Here is a 25,950-nt window from a genome sequence, read left to right on the forward strand (position 1 = left end):
AGAAATGCAAGGTAAGGCTGCATACAATAGACCCTTGTGGTCAGGCCCTTCCCCGGACCCTGCGCATAGCGGGAGCCTTAGTGCACCGGGCTGCCCTTTTTTTTAATTATTAATTAAAATTATTATGAGCGCAAAAATCCGCCAAAAAAGCGACGACAAGAGTCTCGAGATCCGACCAAGGACCTAACTCTGAACCCGACACCCTAATCCAGACACTACCCCGACAATCAATTCGAAAATTGACCCAGACACCCAAGGAGGGACCTGACCCTCACTTTCGATCTAGGATCCAATATTTAAATTGGATTTGATCCTGACCCCGACACCCGGCACCCATCTCCGATGACTATTCGAGATCCGATCTTAACACTGAAATGAGACTCGAATTCGACATTCAAATTGAGATTCGACTTTTGAACCAATATCTGACCCCAACATTCGATGAGGGAACCCGACCTCGACACCCGATCCGAAACCTAACTTTTGAACTGAGATTTGACTTTGATACCCGATTTAGATGACCAATTCGAGATCCGACCCGACACCTGAACTGAGATCCTACCTTGACTCTCGATCCGATATCTGACCCCAACATTCGATGAGGGAACCCGACCTCGACACCCGATCCGAAACCTAACTTTTGAACTGAGATTTGACTTTGATACCCGATTTAGATGACCAATTCGAGATCCGACCCGACACCTGAACTGAGATCCTACCTTGACTCTCGATCCGAACCCGACACCCAAACTAAGACTTGACTTCCGAACCAGGATCGGACCCCAATATCTGGTGTGGGAAGCCGACTCCATCACCTGATTCAGATCTAACTTTTGAACTTGAATTCGACGCCGATACCCGATCTAGACAACCAATTCGAGACTCAACCCAACACTTGAACTAGAATCCGACTTTGAATCTCGATTTGAAATTCGACTCTGACACCTGATTCAAAATACTACCCCGACACTTGACTCGAGACCCAATCCATGAATCAAAACCTGACCCTGACACCCAACCCGAATTTTGAATTTAAATCCTAATCCTGACCCCAACATCCAAATCGGGATTCGAGTTCGATCCGATCTGAGATCCGAGAGTTGAGTCTTGAATTAAGGTCAAGATTTGAGTTTCGAATTGAGAATCGGGAGTCAAATTCTAAATTAATAGCGAGAATCGATACTGAGACTTGCGTTAGGGTAGAAAGTTGAGATGTGAGGTTGAAAAAAAAATTTGAAATATATTTTTCTTACTTTTTGGAGGTAGGCCATTTTCCTTAAATTTGAGAAAAATAAGTTTATTGAAAAATATTTTCCAAAACATTTAAGACAACCAAACATGAGAAAATTGAAAAACATAATGAATATTGAGTGAATAAAAATTAAAAGCTTAACTCATATTTTACTCATGAATACCCACATTTCTATGGGTTGATGTGGGTTTAAAACCCATATTTTACCTATCACTCACCCAATTCATTAAAGTATGGACAAACTGAACAGGTTACCAAAATATGGGTTCATTTTGATAGCAATAATCACCACCTTCAAACAAGATTTAACGATTTCATAAAAGAACTGTAGCGTACATAAGGGTGATCAAGGACATGTACGAGGGTGCCAAAACCAGGGTAAGGACAGTAGGAGGGGATTCAGAACACTTTCCAGTTGTGATGGGGTTGCATCAAGGATCAGCTCTTAGTCCGTTTCTATTTGCCTTGGTGATGGATGTATTGACGCGACAAATTCAAGGTGAGGTGCCATGGTGTATGCTTTTTGCGGACGACATAGTCCTCATCGATGAGACTCATAGCGGAGTTAACGCTAGGCTGGAAGATTGGAGACGCACCTTGGAGTCTAAAGGGTTTAAGTTGAGTAGGACCAAGACAGAGTACCTAAAGTGCCAGTTCAGTGAGACTCCTCAAGAGGTTGGCGCGGAAGTTAGGCTCGGGGACCAAGCCATCTGTAACATCCCCTAAAAACGTTGTATACGATGTTTCAATTTTTGCCTAAATATGATACAGCCTCTGTATTTTGGTCATAACTTTTCATAGGAATATCCAAATTGAGTGATTAAAATTTCTGAGTAACTACAAGATCATTACCTACAACTTTTATGAATACCATATTTTAAGATTCGGAGGTTAAGTAGGTCAAATAAATTAATCTTTGTAAGGTAGGATGCTGTGACGGAAATGAGTGTTTATAGAAGAAAAATCATATCTCACTGTAGGTTTATCCAAATTGGTTGATTCTTGAATAATATGAAACTAGACTTCCATATCTACAATTCTTATTAAGACGCTAAATCCTAATAAGGAATTTATCTTATTTAAACGTAGCTCCCAAAAAGAGTATTCTGTCAAAAATAACTCATTTCACCTACCATAGAAAGATCTAGATACATTTGACATCACTCATGACATAAATTGTCCTCCATTTAATATCATCCATGACATCAATATATTCCACTAAATTTTCAGATTTTTATTTATAATTATTTTATTTATTGTTAGGTCCTCTTTCCTACCTATAAATACCCACCTTATTTCCTCATTTTATTCATCAAGCTTTCTCAAGCAAATCTTCTCTCTATACACTTTTTTACACATTCTCAAATATAGTTTTAGTTCTTAGTAGTGAAGAAATACTATTCCGGTAATTCATATATTCCGGGTAGTACACAAAACGTTCCGGCAAGGAGAGAAGCTAGGACTCAAGAGTGGTCATTAAGTCTTCCGGTACCAACTAAAGCTTCGGTTTTCAGGTATGTAAGGCTTCAATGAGAGTATTCCTTCCACTCTCATGCCTAAATTATTTTGAGTATATGATAAATTATATTTATTTTCTTTAAGATTTACTCTAAGTTATGTGAGTATTTATCCATGGGTTCTTCCACCCATGTAGTCCAAAAACTCTTTCAATTAAATCTCTCAATTTCAAGTAATTTTCTTATGGATAATTCTTATTTTTACTTAATAGCATGAATTATGGTTGAACTAATGATTATTGGTCTATTTTGATGCAATATTATTTCATATGTATAAATTGATGGTTTGCAAGTAATTTCTCTATTTATCTCTTTAAAGGTTTTTGAAATTAATGGTGGGTTGTTTAAAGCATGATTTTTAATAAATGGATTTTAAAGTATTTATGTATATTTATTTACATACATATTTGCAAGTTGAAGTGATTTGAACCCACCTAGTTTTACTATGTTTTTAATAAAGTTTGACTTGAAAGCTTTGACTCCAAATAAATATTTATGAAAGTAATATCTATGATAAAAAATGGAGTCTTATGAAATGAAAGAATGATGAAATGATATGAATCATGGATTCTTTATGCAATAAGGACAATTCTTGCATATTTGAATTATCAAATGTTTTAATGAGCTATTCTACCGAATATGATGTTTGAATTCTTAAGTTATATGCTATGAATATTTTGAAGTATTAAACTATTCTGTGGGATTGACTTAGCACCGAATGAGGCATTGAGGTGGGATTCGGTAAGGGAATCCTAGTAGCAACCCCTTGTCTCATTAACTATGTGCCAACATAGGAGCCCTTGTAGGCTTAGGCTAATGGATCCATAAATAGCCCTTAAAGTTAAAGTTAAAGAAATAAATGAAGTTGACGGAGTTCTACCCGGCAAGTAGTCTCCCCGGCCAACGTAGGGGGTTATGTTGGATTCCATGTAATAGCTCGCATGGTCTTAAATGTCGGTTATGGTTAATTTCCCACAAAATGAATGTTTTAAAGAATATATATATGATTTATTATGCATACATTAAATTATGTTTCATATTACATAAACTTTTAATGTTTCCTCAATGTTCATGCATCCTTACATACTTAGTACATTCAAAGCACTAACGCATACTCTTTTGCCTACATGATATCACCATGTAGGGATCAGTGCTCCTCCTCGTTCTCCTCCACGTGGCTAGTTGATATTCCATTGAAGACTACTTTTGGTGAGTTTCCATGTTCCGGGAACAATACTCCTTTGTCTTTCTAGTTTATGATATGTTAAGATATTTTACTATGGCATTTCTTCTATTATGATTGAGGGTGAGCTAGGGACTTGTCTTAGCCCCGTTAAATCTAATAGTTAGAGGTATTGTTGGACATATGTAAGTTGAAGATTTATTATGATTTCCACTTGTTTATTTATCATCATTACCTATGAAAGGCTAAAAGAATGCTAAGAGGCTTGTTTGAGGTACTTTCGGGTTCCTCATTCGCCATGTCACGTCTAGGACCTAGGCTTGGATCGTGACACCATCCAAAAGAGAAGTAGTTTTAAGTACCTTGGTTCTATCATGCAAGGCAGCGGGGAGATCGACGAGGATGTCAAACATCGTATTGGGGCAGGATGGATGAAATGGAGGCTCACCTCCGGTGTGTTATGTGACAAGAAGGTGCCACCACGACTTAAGGGCAAGTTCTACAAAGTGGTGGTTAGACCAGCTATGTTATATGGGGCGGGGTGTTGGCCAGTTAAGGTCTCACACGTGCAAAAGATGAAAGTTGCCGAGATGAGAATGTTGAGATGGATGTGTGGGCATACCAGGAGCGACAGAATTAGAAATGAGGCTATTCGAGACAAGGTAGGAGTGGCCCCGGTGGAAGACAAGATGCGTGAAACGCGACTGAGATGGTTTGGGCATGTGAAGAGGAGAGTCCCAGAGGCACCAGTGCGGAGATGTGAGAGGTTGGCCATGGATGGTTTCAGAAGAGGTAGGGGTAGACCGAAGAAATATTGGGGAGAGGTGATCAGACAGGACATGGCGCATTTACGACTTACCGAGGACATGACCTTAGATAGGAGGGTGTGGAGGACTCATATCAGGGTAGAAGGCTAGTACATAGGCGTATTAACGCACTATGATTTCTTGTACTCTGATTTATGTTATTTATGTTATGTATGCTGTGTTATCTTATGTTATTTATGGTATTTATGCTATTATTTGACGATATCTACTGTTTTTTGGTGCTTTGATTATACTATTGTTTGGAACGCTTCCGTTATCTACTTTCCTACTTTTAATATTCTTGTCTGACCTTTTTTTCTTGTGCTTCTATTGAGCCGAGGGTCTTTCGAAAACAGCCGTCCTACATTGGTAGGAGTCAGGTCTGCGTACACTTTACCCTCCCCAGACCCCACGATGTGGGATTACACTGGGTTATTGTTGTTGTTGTATAAAAGAACTGAAAGCATTCTTAAAATAACAATAACATCTCAATCCAACCAAAAGTTGGAAACCGCTTTCATAAAACATTATATTGCAATTGAAATGAAATGTTGTAATCTGTTCCAAAGGTTCACATTTAATAAGATGCTTATGGGAGCTTCATGCACATTTGAATCATCTTTATCAATCATATCAGTTCTAGAGAAGATTGTGTTGTATTCATAGAATACATAGTACTGGTCAAAGAACAATCAACCAAGAGAGCAACACCGGGAATCTTCTAATTTTTACTACTACAACTATACAAGCTTTGGATAATTGGAATCATCTTTCTGATTCCATTGGAGAAGAAGGAAGCTAATGATGGGATAACTGATCAAATAAATAAATATAACAGCACCCCTTGAAACCCTTGATCAATCAAAACACTAACTATTCAGAAAGCTAGCACTGACTATACACATTTGCAAGATTGCCAGAAGCTAACTTCTTGTGCATCCAATCAATGATATCCTGGGCAATTTCTTCACGTTCAGGCTCGAACAGAAGGTCATGCAAGAATCCATCATAAAGTTTAATGTCCTTAAATTCAGAAGCAGCCTCATTGTACAAATCTTGAGAAGCCAATGGATCAGTGACTCTATCAGCAGATCCATGGAGGACTAAGAATGGGACAGTGACAGACTTGAAGTTCCGCATCAAGTAAGAGGAGATGCGCAGAATTTCATGGCCTGTCCTGACCCTCAAGGGACCAGTATACACAAGAGGGTCAGAATACTTTGCCACCAGCGCTGCAGGATCCCTTGAAACAGGAATTCCCCTTTTGTGAGAACCTTTGAACTGGTACCTAGGTGCAACCAATGAAAATATTGGTGCCACAGCCTGCATTGGGATAACGAACACAAAATTAGAAAGTGCATAGAAAGACGAAACTGCTGAAAAAAAAGAAGTCATCAAAAGCAGTCGAACAATAACCATGTAACTTATATTTTAAAAAAAGGGTAGGCGCCTTACACTAACAATAGGATTTGCAGGTTTCACACGCAATGCTGGTGAAGTCAATATGATGCCCTCCAGCATGTTTTCAATGTGTGGATAAGAAGCTGCCTGTGCAAGGGAGCAGAATAATCAATGAATACTAAGAGTTTCGGAATGGTTGAAGTTACTTCACTTCAAAAGCCTTACCTTTAAGACCACGGCTCCTCCCGTTGAATGACCAAAGAGGAAGCATGGCATACCAGGGTTCTCAAACTTGACCTTTTCCAAGAAAGCCCCCTGTATAAACAGGAAAAGAATATTAGATAAACTTGGCAGGCCCTATGGATGAGGCAAGACAACAATGAAAGAAAGATGAATGTAGAGTGGAGATCACATTTTCAGCTTGTTACTTAGAAGTGGATATCCAGTTCAAGAAAAATAATTGAAATGGAGTCCTTAGGGAAAAGAATTCAGATATATGGCAGAGATGGAGCATGAAATATAAAAACAGTGACAACTTACTGTGTCTGCCACGACATGGTCCAAAGATGGCACATATCCATGTAATCCATCACTCCCTCCATGTCCTGTCACACAGAATAATTCTATGTCATTTGTTAAGAAGTATTAATCATCCACTTAGACTACTAGCATAATCAATCATAACAATCAGCTCAGAGAAGCTTAATTCATTATCCATGAACCCAGAAAATATAGCAAGACATACTTAATGCATGTAGCTCAAATCAAGGCATTTTAGAAGGAAAAAAAAACTTTGTGAGGTATCTGTGAGAGCAGCATAATCTTGATAAGAGGCTATCTAGTAAAGAAAGGGAAAACAGGACCAACTTCATCCATGGAAATAGAAATTAATGAAAGGACCACTTAGTTAGAGACAAAATGAGAATGAAGATAGATGAAACTATACACACACTTAATTAAGAACCATAATTGACCCTTTGGCAGCCATTCTAACGACTAGGCGAGTTTGTTTTAGCACCCTAAGAATCACCATTACCTTTTTACATGATCACGATGAAATCCTAGTATGTGCGTTAATAAAGAGGTTACTACAGGACCTCTAACCAATTTAAACAAGGTCTTCTTAATGGAAGGATAGAAGTACCTATCCAGTCCATTGCATACACCCCGAAGTTGCAGGAGTTCAGTTGCCTAGCAAAATGTGCATATCGTCCACTGAAATGAAATATAAAAGGCATATTGTCATCCAGTTAGTTTAAGCCAAACCATAAATAAGCATTGTACTGTATTCAGTACTGAAATGAGAAGGGTTAAACAACTCGTATTAGCAAAGACACCTATTCTTTGAAGAAAAACCACTATCCCTCCCCTCCTCCCAAGATTATTTTAGAAAAAAAAGAAGAAGTCAATAAACAGTTACCTGTGCTCATTCAGTCCATGGATGATGATAATTATGCCCCTGAAACAAAAAACTAGCCATTAAGAAACAATTAAAGAAAAACACTAAAAACATTTTTTGAGAGAGCCAATTTATAGCAGATTAGCAAACATGAATATCAGAATTTGCAGCATTACTGCTCCTTAATCCTCCAACAAAGAGAGCGAATTTTCTCAAATTATCAGACAGAGCCTTAGGAATAAAAAAAAGTTACTATTAGACAAAGCCTAGACACTGCAGGATGAGAAGAGAAAGGGGATTCTCGATGCCCTATAACAAATGCTATAGGATTACTAAGATCAGAAGCAACAATGATGTACAGTTTTTAGTTTTCTCTTAATAAGTCTAACACTGACTGATCTATTCAAATGGAAATCACTCGCCTTCTAAGATTGCCCTCTACCTTAAAGGTTTTAGGAGGAATTATCTAAAACATGAAAGCCAAGTCAAGGAAATTCAACCTAAGCTTTTTCCTGATGAAAGCAGTAAACCTCATTTGATCACTGGTAGATTCTGGCTTGCATTTCTCTTTTAACTTAATATTAATGCTCTAACGTGTCAATCAAATTCATGACTATTTTTTTCTCATGTGCAATATAAAATGACCCTGCACGGAAGAAATATGATATTCATGTACAAATTATCACTTCAAATATTTGCAATTTTCTTGTTAAAGGAGTATTTTGTCAGGAAAACAGAAAATGGGCATCTCTAGTTTATCTATTTATGTAACCAAGTCAAATAGGTCAAATGTGGTGAAGCTAACATAGACGTGAAAAAAATAGTTTCATTGGGTTATATACAGGGTATGTTTAATTGTCTTCTGTACTAAAAGTAACTGAAAGGCTTCTAACCACTGTGATGAACAAGTTAGCAAGGGGTGATGCACCCATGCAATTGTGTTTTCCATACTTCAATGCTGAAATAAGCATATCCCAAATCATCCCCATTCCCCCAAAACACGACCAAGGAACAATTCTTAGCCACAGCCACACAACCAGTAACAACTAGTGTTTTGTCTCTGCTGGGATTTGAACATAAGACCTCAATCCACTTTATCGACCCCTAGGTCACACTTTCGGGTGCAAAATACAGGACAAGTAAGACCTTTTCATTTGTTCAATTTGTTTTTCCTCCCATACATTAGATCCCTATACCATTTCATTGATAAACATTATGTATGACTCAATTCAAAATTCATAACCTGTATGAATCCTCATTATTCATACCCAATAGATAAGATTTATCATAATTTGACTTTCTTTTTATACTAACCATCAACCTTCTACAAGCTCAAATACATGATAATATTTTGAAGATTTTACTAAAAAAACCACGAAAATGAACATACCTCAATTCATCGGCGACCGGGATCCACGATCGGCAAAACAAAGCATTCCGACGAGCTCCAAAGAACAAAGACGTATTCCAACGGCAGCGGAAACCATCATTCTCAACGACCATATCTAACGCCTCAGCAAGTGCCCTCCTTCTCTGCGTATCCTCTTCGTCCCTCCGCAGTGCAAATTTCCTCCTCTTCCCCAACACCGACGTAGTTGCTGCAGACGGCGAAGGCGGAGGAGACGACGGTGACGTGGAAAACCGGCGGCGAGACAGAAGAATTACCCATAGAAAAATGGACTGTATATAGATTATCAGTCGCCGGAAAGTTTCGTATGAGAAAACTGACCGGCGAAGATTTTTAAACAGAGGAATTATCCGGCCACTTGCGCCGGAGGTAAGCTCCTCCACCGGCAACGATGATTCCATAAAATGAGGAAAAAAAAAGAGAGGGTGAAATTGAAGAATGCAGCTTTTGTTGTGAAAGGGGTTTTGGAAGAAAAAGGAAAAGTATTTTATTTATTTATGGAGAAGAAGGAAGGAAAGGGAAGGGAAGATGATGACTTTTTCTAAGATAGGAAAATGTTGACGGGTAGAATGACACGGTTTGATTCCGTGTGGAGGGGTACAGAGACTTATATATGCAACTCTACTGTTGACGTGCCTCACTTTGAGTAGTTGTTCAGCTAAATAGTATTGAAAACTACTATCTCCATCTTATAAGTACATATTTATTTTTATTTTTTAAAAATTAAAAAAACAAATTATTATATAAAGCCTGTTTGGTCTTAACAAAGAAATATTTTATTTAAAAATTGATGAGTTAGTACTTATTTTTTATGACTGATAAGTAAGTAAAAAAAATATTATCCAATAATATTTATTTATAATCTAGCAAGTGGAATGGGCGGAGAGTGAGGGTTTGGGGATGGTACTAGGTAGGATGGTCAAAGGGTAGGGTTTGGAGATATATTGATTGAGTGAAGAGGATATAATGAATTTGAAATGTCATTTATTAAAGTTATTTTTTTTTTAATTTTATTAGGAAAATCATTTTTCTTTTTTTTGAGAAGTTTGTCTTCTAACTAATTTTAACAAACCAAATATGAAAAAAAATGAAAAATATTTTACTCCATATCAAACACACTTTGATAGTTCTCGATTTATCTTCATTACTAACTATAATCATTTCTCGATAAATTTTTTAAAATATTAAATTTTTATATTTTTAAAAGTGATTAAGTAAAATTGTTATTTTATTTATTAATTTATATAAGTAAAAATGAATATTTTTTTAATATAATGAATAAGTAAAAATAGGCGAACAAATGAGAGTATTACAACTCATCAACAAAGAGAGAGAAAAGAGAAAAGAGAAAAAAACTTCTTAACACACTAAAAACTTTTTTTTTTATTTTTTATTTTAATTTCTCATTAAGAATAAATGAATCATATTCATCCCACGCCATAATTCATAATTCTTTAAAACTTATTTATATCAAACTAATAAATGTTAGTAACAACTACTTAATTCGCTATCGTATGTATATTTCCGTTTGTATATCCCTAGTACATTGCATTCATAACAGAATATATGATTTATAACGTAAAAGTGAATGACATTACCATTGTTTAATTTTGAAGTAAATAAAAAAGTAGACAAATAAATTAATGTTATTTGGTGTAGTGGAACTAAAAATCTCATGTTCAAGTCTTGAATATGATTTTTTTTTTAAATATGAGCGTCACTCCCAAATAAAATTTAATCGTAATTTTATGGACTTTGAACAACGGGTGAAAAATAAAAAAATAAAAAAATAGAAAATGGACACATAGTAGTACTTTGGAAAGTTCTATGCAGAGAACAGGAGACATATTCCGGTACCATAAATGAATATGGTTCTTAAATATTAAAGAAGGAATAAAAGTTGAAATTTGTAGTGTTCCTCCATAACAACTTGCGGAGTAAACAAGAGTTTTGGCATCCATGTGAAATACTAGTTTTATGTGCCAGTAGGTGTTTACGATTTGGATAAGAATTAATTGAAATTAAAAAATTAAATAAATAAATTGACTTTTATTTGGTATAATTTAGTTTGAGTTTATATTTTTTTAAAATTGATGATATTTAATTTGATTTTAATTTTGTTAAAAAAAATCAAATAAATAATCGAATCGAACTGATAAATTATATACATATTTTTTTATAATTATATATACATAATATATTATTTTTTATGAATAATTATTTATGCAAAAAATGTTGCATTCTAATGAAAATGAGTAAGATATAATATGTCTTTTATTTGTGTAATAAAATCGATACTTTATTCAGTAAGTTAATGTTGTTTAGTACATTGAGTTAGCTAACAGTATAAAATATATTTGTGCAATGACACTACTAATTATAATGTAATTAGAGAAAAAAATTGTATAATATGCATTAGTTAGTAACTTTATATAACTAGTAGCTAACGTGCTATTGCAATTTAAAAATTACAAATTTTGTTAGCTACTTAAATTAGGTCCAATGAATGAAGATTTTTTCTAACCACGTAAGTCCTAATGGGTGATTTGGGTCACCAACATTCTTGCTAGCCCTCCCTTTTTAAAATATCGAAACATTATAAGTTAAGTTCCACGAATAACAGAGAAATTGAATTACTTGAGATTTTATTGAAAAGAATGGAGATAATAAATATCAAATAGTCACTCAACTTAGACTAGTTCACTTGTTCACTTAGAAAGTTATTTGATTTTATTTTAGGGAAAATGTTTAAATATGTCATCGAATTTTGAAAAAAGATCAATTTATACCATCCGTTAAAAGTTTGGCTCATTTATGTCATTGCTGAGAAAAGGCTCATCTATGTAATTATTTTTTAACTTTAATTTTGCAAAACCACCCAAACAACTTTAAATACTTTTTTATTGGAGTTTTGAATCAAATGTACTCTTTTTGTTTTTTCTTTTTCAAGAACACCAAGAACACATGAATAATACCAAAAACTCTAAATTTCCAACTTCTTCAATTTTTCACGAAATCAGCTCAAATTTCAATAGTAACATCCCTCCGAGCTAGATATCAAAACTCAATATCTTTCAAGTTCGAATTCAACCTAACCCAACAAGACACATTTAAAATTGCTTCAAAATTTCAAAATTTCAACCTTTTTAATGGTGGAATTTTCTCCACAACTTCAAATCACTTGAAATTTTGAACGTGGACATAGTGAACTTTAGCATAGCATTTTTTGAGTCTATGTTCAAAATTTTAAATAATTTGGAGTTGTGGCAAAAATTCTACCATTAAAAGAAGTTAAAGTTTTCAAAATTTTAAGTGTATCTTGTTGGGTTAGGTTGAATTCAAGTTCAATAAATATTTGATTTTGATATCTAGCTCGGAGGGATGCTACTATTGAAATTTGAGGTGATTTCGTGAAAAATTGAAGAAGTTGAAAATTTGAATTTTTTGATACTTTTGAAGAAGAAGAAGCAAAAAGAATATATTTGATTCAAAACTTCAATAAAAAAATGTTAAAAGTTGTTAATGTGGTTTTGCAAAATCGGAGTTAAAAACTAATGGCATAGATGAGCCTTTTCTCAAACAGCAATGACACAGATGATCCAAACTTTTAACGGATGACATAAATAAGCTTTTTCTCAAAGTTCAATGGCATATTTGAGCCTTTTCTCTTTATTTTATAACTTAATCTCTATATTGTAGTGGTATTCAGGGTTGGCCGTCTTCTGAAGGAGTTAAGTGTTCACCAAATATCGCAAGCACATCAGCTACATGTTTGGCCTATAGATTTTTGAATCTCAAATTCGAAAAAAATGTAATTAAAACAGACACCACGATGTTGATTCACAAAATTATTAAACTCTTTGATGAGATTATATGGTTTTAAGCAATCATACTCAGATTATTCTCTTTTTTTGCATACATCAAAGTAATGTGCAAATCAACGTTTTAATTTATGTGGACGACTTAATTTTCTTCGGGAATAACTCTAGAGTTATATATCTGTATTTCACCCGTCGAGTTATCATATTGTGTGCATGTGTTTTCTCAGTTCATGCAACAGACGAAGAAGACACATTGGGACACAACTCAATGGGTGGTGCACAATTTGAAAGAAAAAAAAAACTTAGGCAAGGGATAGTGATGCAAAAAGATTATAACCTTGGTTGTACGAATATTGTGATGTTATCGTTTAAATGAGCATAATTTATAATCTAATAAAGTATTAAAATATTTGAGCCTAAAAGTAAATATCTATTAATATGGGGGGTTAATTTAATATACTCATTATCCTTAAAAAGGGTTTGGTCCTAAATGAGAAGTCATGTTGCTTTTCTCTTTCTCTCTATCTAAGAAATAAAATACAGTGAAAACAATCTTCAAAGTTTAAAAGACCAAGTTCTTCAATAAAGTTGTTTCCATGAAGCAAGATTTGTTATTTTTTCATTCTTATGAATTCATATTTTTGTCTAATGATCATCTATAAAGTTTTTCCAACACAATCTCCATTGACCCAAAAATCTCTTACCAAGTGATTTATTACACTTGAAAATTCATCCTTGTCTTGGAAGACCAAAAAACAACTCGTTGTGTCTCCCTCTTTAGTGGAGGCGGAATACCGATCAATTAATGGTGATGACCGTGTGTGAATTGAAATGGTCAAAAAGATATCTTGACTAGTTTGGACATGAATTATGAGGGTATGATTAAGGTATATTATAACAGTCAAGTGACACTATATATATATTGCTCAAAATTTGAACTTTCATGAATGATTCAAACACATTGAAGTGAATCATCATTATGATATATATGATAACTATAAGAATTGCAGTCCTATTAAGGTACAGCAATATTGTAACCATATTAGAATAGAATTAGTTTAAAGACGATTATATACTTAGATATAAAGAGGTCATGTTGTGAATAAACATGCAGATAAAATTCTCCAAAACTCTTTTGTTTTAAAATTAGCATATATTCCACAGACGAAAGTGCAACGTGGCCATAGAAAAACCATATTCTGAACACTTATTATTAAATTTCCATGTAAACCATTTAACATTTGAAAAATCTTCCCATATATTCTTGAAATTATATAAAAATTAGAAAAATAAAAAGATCTAGCCAGCCTCCAAATGGCTGTCTTTCTTTTCAATATTCAAATTTTAACTATAAATCTCTCTTGTTTACTTCCCACAACAACCATACTGGCCATTCAACATTCAGTCTCCAAATGGTCCATGTATTCAATATTCACACTTATTTCAACATAATGGCCATTTCACTTTCGTAGAAAATGCTTCAAAAAAGATAGAAAGAATTTTTTTTTGAATGGTTGGCTCTACATAATAATTTATACGTCACTTCATGCCATAAAACATGTGGACATTATTCAATTTCTATTTTTTACTTGATACTCTTTTCCATTGACAATGAAGATTTTTCACCTTTTTATATTCTATCTAAATCTAAATATTGTTTCGCAATCCAAAATCTAGATTATTGCTTCGCATGACAAAGAAAAAATATTTTTTTTTGTCGAAAGATCGATAAAGTTGGCCTAGTCTCTCATCCAGCTAGGGGGGAGCCACCTTGCTCTTTATACTTAATTAAAATAATTTTTTTATGTATATATAGCAAATATCGAATTTTCTTCGACTAGTTTGTATGTCTACTTTTCATATTTTGAACCTCGTTAATGAAAATTCTAACTCCGCGCATTTACTTAAGTGGCTAAGTTGAAGTATTCAATGCCAAGAAACAAATTTTGGTTAAAATTCTTTCCAATTAAACGCTTATAAATTTATAGGTCTTCTTTCGAATTGTATATTATTTTACACTAATAACTGATGAAAACTTGTGTGGTACAAAACACAAAGGAGATACCGCAACTGACGCACAAGTTAATTCACTTTCGTTTGAAAGTTCTATCCATAGCCTCGTTTTAAAATATCTAATGAAAGAGTTTACTGATGATGTACAAGTGGATGTCCATCTCTACCTTTTCTATTCATCAAAATTTGTTCCCCAACTTTACCCCCTCAACTTGTTACATTTCTTTATTTGCAGTGGTTATTATGCAATTACAGCTACAAAAAAAAAAAATCTCTCAATTGTCTCTCTTTCTCTTAATATCTCTCTTATTAATTTGCTAAGTTAGTTTATTTTATAACACGTTATCAGCACGAGCCTCCATCACTTTCAGCTATTTTAAAAAGATAACAAAAGAGTAAGAATTTTATTTTCTTAAAATGTCGAATATCTCTAAATTTGAATTTGTTGCTTTTGATATATCTAAAAAAGGCTACTCATCATGGACATTAGATGTCGAAATACACCTAGAATCGATGAGTCTGGCATATACCATCAAAGATGACAATATAACATCTAGACAAGACTGTGCCAAAGTCATAATATTTGTCCGCCACCATCTTGACGATGGGTTAAATTTACAGTACCTCACTGTCACAACCTAAATTCACAAGTCGTGATGGCACCTATATTCCTAATCGATAAGTAAGCCAATCCAAACATTCTCATCAATTCAGTAAAATAAATAAGGTAAGGAGACATGCGACAAGTGAAATATCCAACACACTAAATCTGTCATAAGTATGAAATACAAAAAGCTAAAATACCACCCAAGATTTGGTGTAATAAGTACAATAGCTTCTAATATAGGATTCAAATATGAAACTAAAATGACCAGCTTAGACGTAATAAAGATCATGTCTGAATACTAAAATAACAAAATAAATGAAAGATAGAAGGGGGTGTGGGCCGTGGAACAGCCAAGCAGCTCACCAACACTCCAAGATAACCCAAGCTCGGACTCAAAAAGATCTACGAGATGCACTCGTATTTGTAGTCAAATCTGCACCACAAAAGAGTGCAACAAGTGTAGTATGAGTACGAAACCACGTGTACCCAGTATGTCTCATTGACCGACAATGAAGACGTAGTGACATGAACATATATAAAATTCTTCCTCAAATTTTATAATTCAACATTATACTTATCAATCAAGTCTCACAAAAATAGGGGTAATCAAACGTCACAAAATATTTAACATATAATCAAGTAAAAAAGAAGAAGATAATGAGATGCAATGCAACACCATGAGATGATATGCCTCGAACACCAAGTAACACAACCGTATATACACAATACTTCTCGGAATATACTTCAAGAGTTTGTGACCCATGGGGGACTCGCTAGGCCCATACACCGACACAGACGATCTCCACGTGTCTGTGCGGACGATCTCAACGCAGTATCATAAAATCAACCATCCCCAGCACGGACGATCTTCACGTGCCCAACTTATAACCATAAAATGCTCTTTCACAAATGATTTTCCTTTTGTCAAACCTTTACTCATACTCAATCTCATGTCAATGCATGTGCACAATATAATTTTGACCACATAGGGGATGCTGATGCATCTCAATAAATCAAATATCATTATGACATGTAATCACCTCAACTATCACAATTATACGGGTTCAAATAAGAAGCACAATCACGCAAAAGAAATCAATCAATAATACATCAGCTAATGCCCATATGCTTTGGCATTTCTCAAATTACAATCCTTCATTCTATAGTAATAAACTTTCCTTTATAACATCGGTACTCGTATCAATGCCCGTCACACCATTAATACGAGACCCCCATCTTTCTCCCTTATCTGTTATCTATTTCAATTTTTAATTTTTAATTAAAAAATGCCCTTCAACGAAGTCTAAAAGTCTTAACATACTTCGAATGTCGAACACATGCCACAAATTCTCAAGATTTTCCTCTTTCTTTTCACAAGGCCTCAGAACGTTCCAAAAAAAAAAATGCACTATTCATAAGTATGAATCGGTATACACCCATATTACTATATGTCTAGCTTTGACCCAAAAACTCACCCCAAATCTATAATTACTAAGTCTTAATCCTAGTGTTAAGTCTAAATCCTTTCAATACCATAAATATGATGATATTCATATAATAAAGTACACCTAACATTAAATTTCCTATCTTAATATACAAAAATTAAATCATAATATGATAATAATAAGAAAAATACACCAAATTACGAACTCTTCCCAGAACCATAATCTAATAACCTCACATTCCTACACCCTATAAAGGGCAGTCCGGTGCATTAAAGCTCCCTCTATGCGCATGATCGGGGAAAGGGTCCGACCATAAGGGTCTATTGTACGCAACCTTACCTTGCAGTTCTGCCAGAGGTTGTTTCCAAGGCTTGAACCCGCGACCTCCTGGTCCCATGGCAACAACTTTACCAGTTACTCTAAGGCTCCCCTTCACATTCCTACGCCCTATATCCCTATATAAATCCTAAATCCTATTCATTACCCCTTCATATCACATCACATTAATTGCCCATTACAAAAAAATACACAAAATGAACGCTTACATATACCAGTAGTCATTCCAATTCCAAAAGAAAAACTTTCTATTCAACCTAATGATGACAACTTTAATTTTGTTTAAAATCTTTCTACCATACATTAATAACAATAATATCCTATGTTCCTATATAAAATTTTCATGGAATCTTACCTGTTCACTCGACTTTCTCTTGTTTTTTGCTTCCACCTCAGTGAGTCAAAGAATATCACACGTCCTTTTTTTTCTTGCTTCTTGTACTTTACAGGTTATAAAAATACTACTCCTATTTAATCCAATCTAATTATATGTACTTAAGGAATAGTGGGTATGACCCACTTATAATTTAACAATAATTATTTTCTTTTATTAATAAATAAATTATTAAAATAATAAATCACCACATAAATTAATTATTTTAAAAAATATCCTTCAACTAAATAATGATAGTTTAACGGATAGTTCAAAATTCTTATTTAAAATTTTACGGGAAGAGTCAAAATAGTTTCAATGCTCAAAACGACTTAATGGGTCATTACATCATCTACCACTTAAACAAACGTTCGTCCTCGAACGGTTAAGGATTAGGAAGTACCTGAACGCTCAAAAAGCTGAGGATATCTGATCCTCATGTTTGACTTGGTCTCCCAAATAGCTTCTTCCACCGGATGATGCTTCAATTGAACCTTTACTGAAGCAATATCTTTCGAACAACCTTCGAATTTGTCTATCCAATATTTTTACTGGCTCCTCCTCAAAGGTCAAATTTTGATAAAGTAACACTGAGTCCCATTGAATCATATGAGCACCATCCTGATGATACTTCTTTAACATCGAAATATGAAATACAGGATGAACACCAGACAATTCAGGTGGCAAAGCTAACTGATAAGCAACCTCACCAATACGCTCAACAATCTCAAAAGGACCAATGTATCTCGGGCTCACCTTGACCTTCTTCCTAACCTCATCACACCCTTCATGGGTGAAACCTTTAATAGAACCCGCTCTCCAACCATGAACTCCAAATCACAAACCTTTCAATCTGTATAACTCTTTTGACTACTCTGAGCCATAAGAAACCTATCCTGAATCAACTTGACCTTATCCAAGGACTCCCTCAACAGATTTGTACCCCACGGCCTAACCTCAAATGCATCAAACCAACCAATTGGAGATCGACATCTACTACCATATAAAGCCTCAAATGGTGCCATCTCAATTCTTGAATGATAACTATTTTTATATGCAAACTCCACTAAAGGCAAAAACTGATCCCAATGACCACTAAAGTCGATGACACACGCCCGTAACATGTCCTTAAGGACCTGAATAGTCTGTTCAGACTAACCATCAGTCTGAGGGTGAAATATTGTACTAAGATCCACCTGAGTACCCAACTCATTTGCATAGACTGCCAGAAATGAAATGTAAATTGTGTTCCACGATCTGAAATGATAGAAATAGGCACCCCATGTAAGCAAACTATCTCCCGAATGTAGATCTTAGCTAACTTCTCAAAATTATAGGTAGTTTGAATTGGTACGAAGTGCGCAGAATTGGTCAATCGATCCATAATGACCCATATAGCATCAAACTTACCCAAGGTACGTGAAAATCCTACCACAAAGTCCATAGAAATACGCTCCCACTTCCACTCAGGTATGGGCATCCTTTGAGTCACACCTCTAAGATTTTGGTGTTCATACTTCACTTGCTGATAATTTAAACATCGAGACACAAAATCTACTATGTCCCTCTTCATACGATACCACCAATAATGCTTCTTTAAGTCATGATACATATTAGTAGCCCCTAGATGAATAGAGTACCTCGAACATGAGCCTCCTCCATGATCAGCCTAGTCAAATCACCTGTTCAAGGAACACAAATATGATATTTTATCCTCAAAACTCCCTCAACATCAAGAATTGACTCCTTGGCTTATCCTTTTAACACTTTTTCTCGAATCACCATCATTAAACTATTGATCTCGAATCTGCTCTAATATGGATGGCCTTGACTCCATGTAAGCCAAAACTCTACCAAGTTCTAAAATATCAAGTCTCACAAAGTTATTGGCTAAGGACTGGACATCTATGGCCAAAGGACTCTCTTTAACCTGTAACAAGGCTAGACTACCCATACTCATTATCTTTCGACTCAAGGCATCTGCTACCACATTCGCCTTATCTAAATGATAAAAAACAATCATATCGTAGTCCTTAAGCAACTCCAACCATCTTTGCTGCCTCAAATTAAGATCCCTCTGATTGAATATATATTGGAGATTGCTATGATTCGTAACCTCACAATGCACACCATAAAGGTAATGTCTCCAAATCTTCAATGCGAATACTACAGCTGTCAACTACAAGTCATTGGTAGGATAGTTCTTCTCGTGAACCTTCAACTACCTCAAAGCATAAGCTATCACCTTTCCCTTCTTCATCAATACACAATAAGACCAATTCGAGAAGCATCACAATATAAAATAAAACTTTCTCCCTCTATAGGTAGAGTCAAAATCGGGGCAGAAGTCAATAAAGTTTTGAGCTTTTGAAAACTTGCCTCACAATCATCAGACTACTGGAAAGACACTTCCTTCTAGGTTAATCTAGTTAATGGAGATGTAATGGATGAGAATCCCTGCACAAATAGTCGATAATAACCTGCAAGGCCTAAGAAACTACGAATCTCAGTAATTAAAGCAGGTCTGACCCAATCTCAAACTGCCTCAATCTTCTTAGGATCCACCATAATACCCTCTTTGGACAATACATCTCCTAAGAATGTCACCGAATTAAGCCAGAACTCACACTTTGAAAACTTTGTATAGAGCTTCTTCTCCTTCAGAATGCCTAGCACAATTCTCAAATGATGCTCATGCTCCTCCCTACTATGGGAGTATATCAATATATAATCTATGAAGACAATAACAAATGAATCCAAGTATGGTTTGAACATTCTATTCATCAAGTCCATAAAGGCTGCTGGGGTATTAGTTAGCCTAAAAGACATCACCAAAAACTCATAATGGCCATAACGTGTCCGGAAAGCTGTCTTAGGGATATCTTCGGACCTAACCTTCAACTGATGATAACCGAATCTCAAGTTAATCTTGGAGAAAACTGAAGCACCTTGAAGCTGATCAAGTAAATCATGAATACGAGGTATCAGATACTTATTTCTAATGGTAACCTTGTTCAAATGTATACACATACACATAGATCCATCCTTCTTCTTCACAAATAATACTAGAGCACCTCAAGAAGATACACCCGGCCTAATAAACCCTTTGCTCAACAAACCCTATAACTTATCCTTCAACTCCTTCAATTCGGTTGGTGCCATACGATAATAAGGAATGGAAATGAGTTGAGTGCCCGGTTCTAAGTTATTACAAAAATCAATATCATAGTTCGGAGGAAGACCTGGCAAATCCATCGGAAAGACCTCTGAAAACTCACTCACCACTGGAATAGACTCAAGCATAGGACTTTCTACACTAGTATTTCAAATATATGCCAAATAAGTCAAACATCCTCTCTCCACCAAACGATGATCCCTAAGAAATGATATCACCCTTTTTGGAGAATGACTAAGAAAACCTCTCCACTCTACTGTAGAAATCCCAGGCATAGCTAATGTAACTGTCTTATCATGACAATTCAAAATCGCATGATAGAGAGATAACCAATTCATCCAAAGAATAACATCAAAATCTACCGTATCTAAGATCTTCAAATCTACATAAGTATCATATCTCATCAAAGTAACCACACACGATCAATATACCCAATCTACCACTACGAAATCCCCAATAAGAGTAGAAACATGTATAGGCAAATAAAGAGACTCACATGACATATCCAAACTCGAAGTAAAATATATGGACATATAAGAATATGTAGAGCCAGGATCAAATAATACAATAGTTGATCGATGAAAAACCGGAATAATACCTATGATAATAACATCTAAAGCCTCTGCCTCTAGCCTACCCGGAAAATCATAATAATTGGCATAATCGCCCTCAGACTGTGGACCTCCACGACCACCACCTAGACTAGAATGAGAACTACCTCTACTAGAATGAGAACCACCCCTATCACTTTGTGCACCTCCCCTAATCGAAGGTTGTGTAGCCCTAGAAGTCAGATCCTGAGAGCCCTGTTGTGAACCACCACTTATCATCCTGGGGAAATCTCTTACAAAATGTCCTATATCACCACACTCAAAGCAACCCCTATGAGGCATAGGATGATGAGACGAACCTGAATGACTAGAATGCCCTCCACCACCAGAAGGTCTAAAAGATAAACCATGTGAAGTATGTGTCGAACCAAAAGTATTGTACCCAACATAATTAGCCTCAGATGCTAGTATAGCGGCATAAATGGGTTTGCTAGACCGAGAGTTATAATCTCTCACTGAGTAACCTCGACTACTAGGCGAAGCACTCCTATAATCACCTGAATGATGGGCCCTCTTGCCCTTACGCTACTCAAATTATCGAATTATCTCTAACTCCTCGACAACATCTACCACTTTCTGAAATGAAACACCAAAAACAGCAATATGAAAAACTTCCATATGAATCAGAATAATCAACCCCTTGACAAACCTCCTTACTCTTTTAGCCTCGGTGGGAAGTATCATGAAGCGTACCTTGCCAAGGCATGGAATTTAACCTCATACTCAGAGACTGACATGCCTCCCTACTGCAAACACTCAAAGTTGGCCCTCTTTCGCTCCCTATCACTATGTGGAACAAACTTATCTAGAAATACCTGAATAAACTGAGTCCTTGAGAGTGGAGATGATCCAACTGGCCTACCACTAATGTAGTCCCTCCACCATTGCCTGGCCAGTCCAGTCATCTGAAATATTGTCTAGTCAACTCTCTAAGACTCCACTAATATAAGGTTATGCAACCTCTCATGACAACTGACTATAAATTCATATGCATCCTCATTCAAGTCACCATTATAGATTAGAGGATTCATTATTCTGAATTTCCCAAAATCTTTTGGTCATCGGTGGTCATGGCAGGCCTATTAGCCAAATATGATGCAACCCTTAGCAATACCATACTATCTAAATGGGGAGCTGTAGCAGCAACTGGCTGAGTGCCTAGATTTTGAGAATCTGGAGCAACCATTTGATTTGGAGTCTGACCTCTAATACGAGTCTGTGAGCCATCAGAGGTAACAGGTAATGTTCCCACCTGAGCCATCCCCATCCCTTTTAAGAGTCCTAATATATGAACCAAGGTATCTTAAAGTACGGGAGTGGCAATAAAACTAGGTAAATCTTGAGCTGGTCCATACCCCTCAACATGATCCTACACATCCTCATGAATCACACCTGTATTTGGAGATACTCCCCCAGTATGGCCCTTTGTGGCTGTCGGTATTTGGCCTCCCACATGTACTACAACACAACCTCGACCCTGACCTCGACCTCATCCCCTGCCTCTACCTCATGTAGTGACCCAGAAGCAGGTGTAGAAATAGGCTCTTGATCACCACTCGTAGATGAACGAGTCCTCACTATCTGTGAGAGAATAAGACAACAATATTAAAATTCCATCAGAGATAAAAGTGTATGACAAGGAATAACAAAACAGAAGTTTCCTAAATGTCCTATAGCCTATCGAAGATAAGTATGTGTTGTGGCTATAATTGCACACACAAGTGTACGTAGTCTCTCAAGTAGTAAAATAGCTCTTTTAAGCCAGATATCGAACTCATAGGGACCTTGATAAGGCAAACAATTTCTTTCAAATGACTATAATAATTATAATTGTGCAATGGATTTAAGATGATTTGTTAATAGATTTAGAAGTAGGAAAATCTTCTACAAATGAAAACAATATAGTAGTTACGTCTATTAATAAGATTTTTAAAAATTCCAGGTCTATAGCATAATATGAAGTCAAGCCTACTATTATTTAATCTCAGTTTCTGATGGGCTATTTAATCACTGATCAAAAAGGGTTAATAATCCAATTATGGTCTCCCAACCTATAATTGCCTATCTTCATTATCAAACTAACTATATCATTGAGCGGAGATAGATATGGAATAATAAAGATGCATTTAACTATCATCCTTTATCATAACCAAATGTGGTATATAAGTATGTGTCACAAACATCCTATATACTAATCATCCTAAAATATATTAGTATGAACACATTCCTTCCATTCTTTATTCTATCTATTTGTCCTCTTCCGATTTCAAGATAGACAACACATATATCTTAATGTTGGCCAAACATCAAAATTATAACCACAAGAATGAAAGAGTAATTAAAATCAATAACCTATCTTCAACCAAGTTCAAATACTATTAAATCATGACTTCGTAACTATAGCCCCAGAATTTGGGTGTTTAGCTACTCATATTCAAATAACAACACCAAGTAATTAAATTCATACAAATTAAGAAATACAACAAAAGAAGAAAAAAGAATCTAAGATGTTTTTGTTCTTCTCTTCTTATTTCTTATTTCTTCTCTTCTTTTCAGCCTCCAAAACGTAGCCTCTTTTTCTTGCCCTAGAACAAAACCATTTAAAGTGCTTCCCACCTTTCAATTATTGATGGGTAGAATAATAAACAATTGAAAAGTTGATGGTGCTGCAGTGGGGCATCGCGCCACTATTGCGCCCAAAATATGCCTTTGTAGTTTTGCACTTGGCGCGGCGCGCCATTATAATCTATGTAGGGTTTGGCGCTGCAGTGGGGCATCGAATACTATCGCGCCCAGAATATGCCTCTGTAGTTTTGTACTTGGCACATCGCACCACTAAAATCCTTGCATAGATTGGTGCTATAGTGGGGCTGGGCGCCACTATAGCACCCAATACATTCCTTTGCTTATGCTCTCCAAATTCCTGCATATACTTAAACATATACCTTAGTACACACTTAATTGATATTCCATTCAAAACACATAATTTAGCTCCAATATCTTCTCAAAATACCTACCAAAGGATGGCCAAACATGGTACATGGGCTCATAAATGTGCCTAAGATCACCACCCCACACTTATGCTTTTGTTTGTCCTTGAATAAACACCTAAATTAAGCGTAGACGTTGACCTATCATAAGCATAGGGTAGTCCATCTTGGATATACAATGAGCACCTAGCTAAACATGTTTACATCATCATGACTAGTTTAACATCCCTTAATCTCAAGAACTGACTATATAACACAGCAAACTCATATGCATCATTTAATTGGACATCATATAGATTATCAAATCCTTATAATTGAACATGTGCATCTCACTAAAATTGAAATACCCACAAACACTCAATTAGCCTTAGTGGGTATATAACAACAAAATCACTCTCTCTCAAATGATTTCATGTGCGACACACGAATCTCCATAGGCTTGCCCTTAGTGTTTTGCTCTACTAATATAAGAATGCAGTAGTTTCAGGATCACTAGGTCTTCATAGGCTGTAATGTAAAATGATGGGATGGTAAGAATCATTATTAGGTACCTTTCCCAAATGCTTTAATACATTACACTTATCAATTTTTTATTTTTTTATTTTTTTTTAATTATAGTACTTAGGATTTTTGGGTTGGATTAATGGTTCCAATATAATATGGGTTTAAGCTGCTGCATAATGAGGCTCGATCGGGCTAACAGGGGATTGAGAATTTGAGTTAGGCACAAAGCAAGGGCAAAATAAACAAGGATACCAACGAAATACTTAGTTCCTTTCCTACACTTTACATTCTTTATTTTATTTTGCATACACACCAGGCAGGTTCTAGCTATCAATATGTCTGCATCGAATGCATACAATCCTTACTCACACATAGCACATATACAACTGCATGATGATAACTATTGATTACCAACTACACAATCATATAAATTAGAATTAAGCATGCATCACCTGAGTCAACTACAAGAGCTTAAGTGTCTTAAACTAGTCATTTAATTTCATAACATGCCTTCCCTCACGTTTATAGCCTAGTCAGACACTTTCCATACAAACAGAAACACATTTTTTTTGGTATGGTTCAAAAGGGACTATCCTTGTCTAAAGAACCGTAAACAAGTACCAAGAAATCCAAAATAAAAAATGCACTAAATAAAATCTCTAAAAGGATACAATGATTATTCCAACTCCCACCTCACACTTAAACAAAGCACTGTCCCCAGTGCTCCATATCAATGCACAGTCTTAAGAATGAAAGAAGGAACTCCCTGCATTGCTCAATCATCATCTCCTCCAGCTATGGCGGCTGTTTCATCTACACCACCATAAGAGCAATGGTAGCTGTATCCTCTGGTTTTTCATCTTTCTCGTCATGACCCACCTCCTCCATAGTGGGTTCATCATCATCCAGAGGCTCTTAAAAAGCTGGCCCCACCCTGCACATATGCATAGCATTATCCATAAGAGGATAACGATCTGCCAATTCTGCCATCTCATCGTCTGTTGTCGGACGACCACCAATATGCAGCTGCAATTTTGCCATTCCAAATATGTAACCCATCCAAATTTCATCGCGAGCTTATTGTTCTATGGTAGATAACATTTGTCCCT

General features: G+C 35.6%; 1 protein-coding gene and 1 pseudogene across 1 annotated transcript; both read right to left on the reverse strand.

Moving 5' to 3' along the window:
* Nucleotides 1–5,273: 5,273 nt before the first annotated feature.
* Nucleotides 5,274–9,532, reverse strand: LOC129889294 (uncharacterized). The gene is made up of 7 exons (XM_055964542.1): nt 8,949–9,532; nt 7,580–7,618; nt 7,304–7,374; nt 6,700–6,764; nt 6,385–6,474; nt 6,214–6,306; nt 5,274–6,081 (listed from the first exon to the last, which is right to left on the reverse strand). The coding sequence occupies exons 1-7, from the start codon at nt 9,365–9,367 to the stop codon at nt 5,644–5,646; spliced, it is 1,215 nt and encodes a 404-aa protein (XP_055820517.1). The 5' UTR covers nt 9,368–9,532; the 3' UTR covers nt 5,274–5,643.
* Nucleotides 9,533–22,377: 12,845 nt separating this feature from the next.
* On the reverse strand, nt 22,378–25,729 carry LOC129890650 (uncharacterized; annotated as a pseudogene).
* Between the last annotated feature and the right edge of the window lie 221 nt (nt 25,730–25,950).

The sequence above is a fragment of the Solanum dulcamara genome, chromosome 5, assembly GCF_947179165.1.
Source record: "Solanum dulcamara chromosome 5, daSolDulc1.2, whole genome shotgun sequence".
Taxonomy (NCBI): Eukaryota; Viridiplantae; Streptophyta; class Magnoliopsida; order Solanales; family Solanaceae; genus Solanum; species Solanum dulcamara.

Excerpts from the sequence above, each read along its gene's own strand:
- LOC129889294 (XM_055964542.1), bottom strand. The coding sequence starts at position 9,367 with ATGGAATCATCGTTGCCGGTGGAGGAGCTTACCTCCGGCGCAAGTGGC. Across the intron at positions 7,619-8,948 it reads CCGGTCGCCGATGAATTGAG|GGGCATAATTATCATCATCC; the intron begins GTATGTTCATTT and ends TTTTTGTTTCAG. Across the intron at positions 7,375-7,579 it reads CATGGACTGAATGAGCACAG|TGGACGATATGCACATTTTG; the intron begins GTAACTGTTTAT and ends ATTTCATTTCAG.